The sequence below is a fragment of the Sinocyclocheilus rhinocerous genome, unplaced genomic scaffold, assembly GCF_001515625.1.
Source record: "Sinocyclocheilus rhinocerous isolate Xijiao unplaced genomic scaffold, SAMN03320098_v1.1 scaffold778, whole genome shotgun sequence".
In the NCBI taxonomy this organism is placed as follows: domain Eukaryota; kingdom Metazoa; phylum Chordata; class Actinopteri; order Cypriniformes; family Cyprinidae; genus Sinocyclocheilus; species Sinocyclocheilus rhinocerous.
Window position 1 is genome coordinate 75921 of NW_015650332.1, and position 9463 is coordinate 85383.

At 36.9% G+C, this 9463-nt stretch overlaps 1 protein-coding gene across 1 annotated transcript in view; it reads right to left on the reverse strand.

The window, feature by feature from the left end:
- LOC107711767 (galaxin-2-like) overlaps nucleotides 1–3271 on the reverse strand; it is a 44721-nt gene extending 41450 nt beyond the window's left edge. Inside the window, exons 1-4 of the mRNA XM_016516813.1 lie at nucleotides 3246–3271; nucleotides 684–818; nucleotides 359–532; nucleotides 138–183 (exon numbers count right to left, since the gene is read on the reverse strand). Of these exons, the coding sequence (XP_016372299.1) occupies nucleotides 138–183; nucleotides 359–530 (218 nt within the window). The 5' untranslated portion in view covers nucleotides 531–532; nucleotides 684–818; nucleotides 3246–3271. The remainder of the gene's footprint in view (nucleotides 1–137; nucleotides 184–358; nucleotides 533–683; nucleotides 819–3245) is intronic.
- Between the last annotated feature and the right edge of the window lie 6192 nt (nucleotides 3272–9463).

Here is a 9463-nt window from a genome sequence, read left to right on the forward strand (position 1 = left end):
CGCGACTGTGCCCTCGTAAGGTTGCTTGTCCCCTGCCCCTCCGGAGGTCTGTGCTATGAGGCCACTGCATATAACTTATATACTGTCTATACTTATGTTGTCTCTAGCAAGTATTTTTGTCTGTCTGTGTGACTCAACGGGTGGGAGGAGAACCTTGCTGGCTTTCAGTTTTTTTACGAGAATCTGTGAGAATAAGATTCAGATTATGATCTACTAAAACAAATGGCAGATGTATTACTTAGACTAAAAACATGAAAGATTACAGTACATTATGTCTTTGTTCCTCTGTTTATCACTGTTCCACCATATTTCTTTAATTATTTATCTAATAATCACTGTAAGAGCTGAATACACACACCTGTTGCTTTTGAACAGCAAGTTTCATGTTTAGGCTTTACTTCTAGTGTAGGGTTAGCACAGCAGCAGTGGGTTGTCATGTCATATGTTTCCTTGCCACAACAAGAATGATTTTCCTTCCGTTGAAATATGTTGTTTTTACCACAACACAAATGAGTGGTTGTCAAGTACATGTCTGTAAATAAGTGTAAGAGAAAACTCATTATAAAACGTCAACCTTGAGCTAACTGTATGAAGATCAACCAATCTCATCAAAATTTCTTAAGCATGCAAAAATATGTCAAATCTGGACAATGCCATCAAGGTGTATAAAGTGGATTGTCTACCTTCGCCACAGCATTTCACGTGAGTGCTGCTTCGAGTCAGAATCCTGCCATCACAGCAAATCTCATTAAGTGGATTGTAAGCTACAGAACCACAGCAGTCAGCCACCAGCTGGCTTAATCCCAGAGTTATATTACCTGCAACATATTAATATACAATCTAAAACAGTTTTCAATGTTTGTATATGTCATAAACTCATTGTGAATCACATCCTCTACTCTCAGTGACTCAGCAACCACAAACCAAAAGCTGCAGGAGTCTCTCCTACCATTACAGCAGGAACTTCCTGAGATATTGTAAGACACATTTCCACACCAGTGCAGATGATGGCTGCCTTTCATCTGTCCATTGAAACCTGCGTTGCTGCTGACATAAACAATACAGATCACTCCTACTCTTACCAACACATTCTGTTAATTTACATTTAAGTGATCTATGATAAAACATATGTAATAATGAATGAAAAAAATCTCTTATGCAACTGTGTTTAGAGGCTCAGAGTTAAGGCTCTGTGTAAGGTCACTCACTGGCTCCCTCTGTCATGATGGCAGATTTCTGAGGAACAAAGAGATTATGAAAAATGAGTGGTAACTAGTGGTTCTAAAAGTGATAACTACTCTCCTGTGGGTAAGACAACTCTAAATGCTATAAAGATTAAAGTCAACATGAATATGACACTGACCTAATAGAAGTTTCTGGTCTTATGTGAATGGTTAATCAGTGCAAAGTATTTGTAGTAACTTTATCTGCCCTTGATCTGATGAAATTGCTTTCTTTTTGCTCACATCATCATAATGGCTTCGAAGAATGGGATGATAAGCGGCACATGATTTATAGTTTTTAAACCCTCCACTTCCATATCTGGCTCCATTCTGGTATGTAACACCCACTTTTCACAATTTCTGACACAAAAGAACAAACCACCCCCTACATTTATAGTAAGAAAAGGGGTTGAAAAAGGGGGTTGTTAAATACATTTTGACTTTTAAGGGTCATAATTCACTAACCCTCATGTTGTTCAACACATGCATGACTTTTTGTATGCATTTTGAAAAATGTCACAGTAAGTTTTTTATCTATCCATAGAATGGAAGTCAGTGGGGTCCAAAATAATTTACATCATGAAAAGAAGTACATCATGCAGTGTAATGATTTGATGATGATTAAATGATGGGAATATTGCCAATTTTAGGTGAACTATACCTTTAACCTAAAACCATGGTAAAGTACATTTTTGTACAAGTTAATTCATACTCTCTTGTGCCTGCTGATACAAAAATATAATGTATTTTCTTCTTTTATAAATGTTTGTTACTACACAGTATGTCATTGGATGGCACTGATGCTATTACACTCCTTATGTTTCTGAAAAAAGATCTCAATTCTACTAAAAACCACTTGCTAAACTTATGCCTACCACCAACATCATCCACTAGGCCTATCACTGCAAAAATTGCCAAAGCACGAAAAAGACCTCTCCACACGTTATGAATACAATTTCCCACTCACGTTTCTCCTCTTTTGTACTTTTTATTGGGGTTAAGGCAGTTTTGTTATTAAACTTTTCTGCACTGCATTTGTTAGAAATAAAAACAACATACAGTCCTCCAGTGAGCCCTAACTCCGAGACTCTGCCCAGCACCACATTCAACAAAACAGAAAGTAAAACAACGGAATTCATAACAAAATGGAACCCAAAACTCGGTAAACTACCACCGTCTCTACCCCGGACGCGACCAAACGACCATTGCAAATCCATTTGTTCTTCGTGTCAGAAGTAGCGCAGTGCTTGGAGTACATGAGAGAGAACGGGGCTTCAGTTTACTGTCGGGGATTTGTCTGTCGTTCCGCGCCGCTTCCACTGTATCAATGATTATTGTCGCGTCGCTCACGCCCGGTGTAGACACAATGTAACATACAGTAGCATACAGTTTTTTCCCCTCGGCCCGCGACATACTGATGCGTAATAGTATTAACGCGTAGCATGTCATAGCAACTGTCTAAATCTCAAATTAAGACTAATCAATCGCTACACTACCACGGTCATCAAAATACTGTCCCTCGCCGCCCAGTCAAAGTGGTATCCAATCTGGGTGGGTGTGTAAAAGTTCTGTGCTCTATTAGTTCCTTGTTCAGTGCCTTTCTGTAATTGCTAAGTTTTCAGATAACGCAACACTTTTGAACTGTTTGGGCTACTCTGAGCGCGCTTCATCTGCAGCTACTTCTTCCCTCTCACTAACTGCGTGCATGGCTCAAGAGCAAGCTCAGTCTCCGCCTCCAAAGAAGAAGAAAAAAAAAAAAAACACTTAAAAACGCGCGCATAAACAGAGTTTGTTTGTCTACTCTTTTGTACCTCTACATGAATTAGTTAATAACAATTTTGGAATAATATTTGGAAAATTTGAATAACACCACTGATATTTATTAGACTAACTTAATTTTTTGTTTTGTTTCAATGGCCACTCTTTTAAATGACAACATTAGCTGACACTAAATAAAACTAGTAAAGGAATATGTCTAGTATATAAAAGTATAATAAAAGTATAATTTTTGTGTTTCCTTACCCTTTGCAGAGGATGTGGCAAAACTGCACAAGACTGTTACTAAAACTGCAATAAAAAAATACAATATAAGTTCTAAAATATCACTTAAAAAATAAATACATTAATCTCCAATAAAGGTAACCAAATCTTTACAAATGTGCTGTCATACATGTGTAGATCTCCATTGTGTATCCTTGTTCAGTAAAGCTTGAATATCCCAAGGATGAGAATTTATGCACCCCAAAATAAAACTTTTGCTCCGCCCCTCAGGCTGCATCACAGTAAGTAAGGAAGGACCACAGATTGTGATGCCCAAAAGCACATAAAGTAAGTAACAAGTACGGGCATGATAACAGAATTCATATTTTTCATTGGCTTATGTTTCGCTATACCAGCATCGTTGCATGTGGGGTTGATTAGTGAACTGCACAGTCGCTGAGATCCATATCATCACACTTCGTAATGATCTCTGGAATGTTTTACTGTTATACTGTAAGTTGTTTGCTGGCATGCTTCCATTTAGCATTGTTTAATCATGTTTAATCACCATTGGTTCCCAACCAAGCACTCCCACATGCACACCAAATACAAACACATGCGCATGGCTCGTATGTTGTATCACTAATAATCATAATAAATATTAGTGATGAAATAAATATCATGGTAATGATAATAATACCATGGTGTAACCGCTAAATGGCTACACCCCTATATTTAAATATATCATTGTTGGTGTGTTTCCCCGTCATTTTTTAAATGATTGTTTGTTTTTTTTTGTTTTTTTTAATTGTTAAGCCCTGTTGAAAAAAACAGCATATGCTGGTTAGGTATGTTATGACGCTAGGATGCTGGTCCTTTGCTGGTTTATGCTGGTCCTTTGCTGGTTTATGCTGGTCCTTTGCTGGTTTATGCTGGTCCTTTGCTGGTTTATGCTGGTCCTTTGCTGGTTTATGCTGGTCCTTTGCTGGTTTATGCTGGTCCTTTGCTGGTTTATGCTGGTCCTTTGCTGGTTTATGCTGGTCCTTTGCTGGTTTATGCTGGTCCTTTGCTGGTTTATGCTGGTCCTTTGCTGGTTTATGCTGGTCATGTGCTGGCAAAGGACCAGCATCCTAGCGTCATAACATACCTAACCAGCATATGCTGGTTTTTTCAACAGGGAGTTCATTTGAGGTGTCAGTTTTACATTATTACTTTATATACATTATTATTACAGTCAAATCTGGACACAGACAAAGGATTTTGTTAGCTATAGCTTCATCACAAAAGTAATTTGAATATTGACTCAGTGTAACTATATTTCAGTACAACTGAGTGTTTGCATACCATGAACAGAGCTCTGGTCTGTGGTCTCTCCTCCTTTTTTGAAAAATCCTGCATCGCAAAACGATCAGCGATTTACAAATTCAGGTTTAAGTTGCTTTATTGGGAAAAAAAAAAAAAAAAAAAAATAAAAAAAAAAAAAAAAAAAAACATTGACAGGGCTCTGATCCAATGGTGTTGAGCATTGTCAAATTTACAGAAAAGAACAGGCAGCGAATAAGGCAGTGAGGCAACAGTACCGCTGATCAGGGTCGTCGCAAGGGGGGTGCGAGGCCCTGTGCGAAGTTGACGTGCGAGGCCCTCTACGATTGTGTGTGTGTGTGTGTGTGTGTGTGTAATAATAATAATAATAAAGCAATTAAATAATTAAATGATTAAAAGTGATTTAAGGGAATAAGTAAATAAGAATGCTCAAATAAGTTCTAGGTTTGTAGTTAAATATGAAGTAGTAATCAATTTACACTATTTGAAAATAATATTTTATTTTAAAATGTGCACATTCACTCTTATTCGTATGTCTAATAGTCCAAAACGCAAATGTCTCTTGTCACGTTCATTTAGGCTATGATTTACATGAATCATGATCGCATTTTTTCAATTCAAAACGGCGAAATTTCATAAAAAGTTGAGTAGTTTGCATCGCTAGATAGTCTATTACTGTCGGTCGCTGAACATTTATATCGTAAAACAGTTTTCTAATACTTAAATCTTTCCACAAACTCTCGTTGCGTTTGTGACAGTGACAGTAAGACCTGCCTTCTTTGATTTGATTGGCCATCTCGATCATTTTGACATTGACGAGCGCTGTTGGATCACAAGGCAGACCAGCCTAAAAGTGTAACTTTTTGTCATCCTAACAACAAACAGCTTTACTCATTCTTATACACAGAGTCTTATACTGTCTATCAGCTATGACTATTTTAGTCTTTAGAAGGGCAAAATATGTGGAAAAACATTAATAAAAATTAGACATAAATGACATGAAATGCAGGCCAGGAGCGAGGCCCTCTAGAGGTGCGAGGCTCTGTGCGGTCACACACTTGGCACAGCCCTTGCGACGTAGCCTACTGCCGCTGATCGTGTGGCCCCTAGGCTACAGCCTAGGTTAGTTTATGCAACATCCGCCCTAAGCCCTGTTCCTGAGCCATGGAGATCCTTTTTCACTTAAGAAGCACTGAAATTAATCTCAGCGGGAGTGAACAGTTTCTAGATTTCTTTACTGGAAAAAGGCAGATCATGTTTTGATAAAGGACTTTGTGGTTTTACTGAAAGAAAATCTGTTTATGCAGTAGATTAACAGATATTTGTGAACTGTTCAGATAATGTAAATTAGATGATGTAATAATCAGATAGCCTAATCAAATCAGATAATGTAATTATATATACCAAGCCATCATTTGGACATCGGTCAAAGCCATCGGCTTATGCTGAGCCTAGTCAGCCTAGTTTTTGTGTTCTGCATGGTTTGCACGAGGACTGAGGGTGACAACTTGGCTGACTTACTGAGCGTGATGATTCAGCTGCGGAGCCTGTCTGTGAGAGGTTTGACTGGCTGTTCAGCTTGCCTTTTGTTATCGGTTTGGTATGTATGAGTCATTGCAAGTGGTCATCAAACTTTTGACGTCAAAAAAGATTGCAGAGTCTTGCATCAGCTGCCTTTGTAATTATTATAGGGAAAGTTTATCTGTTGTTACCAAAAAAAAAAAATCTATCTTGACTCGCACAGTCTACACAAATTGTCTGCACAATTGTTGCGTCGCAACAGCTAAAGTCTGTAAGAAACCACATCTGGAAACTATCACTGAAAGAAAAAAAAATAGGCCTACTCCTTTCCATCTCCGTTATCACAAAAAACACGACTAGAGCTGTAGAATATAATCTTTTTTACAATGTGATGCTGATGTGAACGATTCTGCATCGATGCATGAAAACAAAATAATCAATTTTTAAAAAGTATTAAAGGCCTATCATGCATATAAATGCATTGTTTTACTGTAAATATTGTACTCTTATTACATATAAATTAAATAAGTTGCGCATGTCCTTTGGAAGGAAAACAATTTTGTCAGATGTTTCGGTTTTTCAGGATGTTTTCTTTCTTTTCTTTCTTGCTTTCTTTCAAATAAAATAAAAAGTTATAAAGCACAATATGCTATGAGAAAGATCTTGTTGCATTACTCATGCATTGTGATGCATTGAAAATGATTTTATAATCAAACTAAATAAACAGTGATGCAAGATTCACACCTCTCTAACCACGCCACTACAAAAAACACAGCTCTGATCACGGCATTCCTCATTCTCCAGCAGTTGACGTTGTTGAAACATGTCACTGTTGGCTGGCTTATGCCACTTCAGAGTTTCTACTGGTGGTGCCAGTGCTAAATCCCCTAGGAAGAAACCCCACCCCAGGGTAAAACCCATGTCAACACTACATTATGCAACATGCAAACTCCACCAAGTCCTGCAAGCTCAGCTGGGACTTGATCCAGGGGAAATTCTCTTGCTGTGAAGCAATAATCTATCAATAGTCAGTCCTAAACAGATTGGCTGATTTCTACAGGTTTTCCTGGAGCTTAGTGTTTGCCAGTCTTTGACATCCACCAGGAGACATATTCCAAGACTGTTAATATGTAACCAACAATGGGATATGGAAAAAGTATAATTTATAAAGATTGGCCTAGTCATTAAAGGATTTGTGAGAGGTCCAGTTTTGTTAGTTTTGTTAGACTATGGTAGCACTCGCTAACAAGGACTCCTCTCTGTGCCAATCACAACAGGCTTGACCAGCTGACCAATAAGAGCAGAGTAGGCTTATGGAAGGGAGGGGTTTGCTCCGAACTTGCTTGGAACTAATAGTTTCGAAATCATTGGCAAATGACTCTAATATTAAATGTATATTCTGAGAAAATTACAGTTTTTTTCTGACCTTAGATGCATTTAAACCTGTTGTAGGCTACTCCAACAGAATATTAGGTCACTTTAAAACACCATATGACCTGCTTTTTAAAAAACACTAAAGGACAAAACACTGTGTTGATCGGTGATGCAAGCCTTCTGCTGTGACTCTGTTTGGAACTATTTTGATGATATTAGCCCCTTTCACACATACTTTCTTTACTGGTAAATTACCATTAAGAAATAATGTGTGAACAGGACCTTTTCAAAAATACTGGTAAATTCATTCTGGCAAACTTGCAATTTTGGAGATGCTCTGACTCAGTTCACCAAGAATCACCAAGAACCATGGTTTGAGCTAAATCTGCTTCTGTTCTATTGAAGAAAAGTATTCAACTACATCTTGGATGGTCTGAGGGGGAGAAAATGAACAGCATATTTTCATTTTTGGGTGAATTATCACTTCAATCTCACTCTTGAGCATACTGTGCCGCCCATATGCCAAAGTTTTGCAAGCTAAAATGAAATCTGATATGATTTAAACTGATTTTATCTATAACCTAGTGATTTCATAGTGTATTTACTTTTATGTTTACACCTTTCTCTAAGAAACAATGTATGCTTCTGTTTTAAAATGTGTGGGAAATTCAAGAAACCCCCCAATGACATTAAACACAGTGCATGACCTCATGCTAGGAATGCGATTGCCCATGTTACGTGCAATACAAAATTCCCAGTGAGATCAGTAATGATGATCTGAGCAATAATAGAGTGTTGTGAAAGAAGAGAAAAAATACCTTTTCACTTCAGCCCTTTCTTTTGATATTTAATATTACAGAATCAAATTACAGTGATCAACAGCGAAGGTCTGTTTAATGTAAAAAAGGTAAAAAATAGCTAAATGAAGAACACCTGTGTGCAGTTCACACTTTGCTTGCTTGGGACTGACAACCGCATTTACTTACAGGTGTGAGTCTCGAAATGTTCAGTTCACACAGCTTACAATAGCGGCTGTATGAACGAGCAACCAAAGTCAAGTCTTATTCTAGTTATGAATATCACTTGTAACTGCATAACAGTGACTAAATATGAAGTATGGCAACATCCATAAAACTGGAAATACCTATTGTTATGTATTTGTTTCCTTATGTGATCAGATATTTTTATTATATTTTGAGCAGTAGATTATTTTATATACCGGTATATATATTTTGAACATTTTGAACAAAATCTGAGATTACGTGGAATCTGAATTGTGTAATCAGATGAAAGAAACTAAGTACTTGTTATTAGATTATATTACATTTTAAAGTGGTCATATCAGATTACAGTTACTTTTTATTGATTACATGATTACATATTATTCACACAATGGCATTAAACCGTTCATAATTCAGCCACTGGATTTACAGAAATAATTCCTCTTTTAACCCTAAGGTATAATGGGGTCATATTGACTCTGCAAGCTGTGATTTTTGAAATATTTTATCAATAAAAACATTTACTTATTTTATATCCAAGAATTCCGATATTAAAACATTTGTGTATCTACACTTTTTTTTTTATTTTTATATTTCAGTATAAGGGTTATGTATATGTTTTATGTATTGTTTGGTTTGTGTCTTCAGTGCCTTATTTGATCTATTTTTCCACTGTCTGTCTTAGTTCACCCGTTGTCTATTAATTAGCCCATTAGTCCTCATTTGGTTTAGTATTTATAGTCCTATGTTTCCTGTGGTAATTTGTCCCGTCTCCGTTTATGCTAAGTGTGTTGTGTAAATTGTTTCCCTAAGTTTGGATTAAAGACTCTTTTTACCTGATCATTTGTCTCTGTGAGCTTTTGATACAATGTACCGTTACAATAGGACACCTATTATTTGAATAAAACCATCAATTTCAATTTTGAGTAAGCATTTGTATTCATGTTTTTAGTTGTATTCATTCTTGCATTCTAAGAATAAGGAAACGTATGGCAAAATTATGTACTGTTCATATGCTCGGAATTTTCTATCGACTGCAGA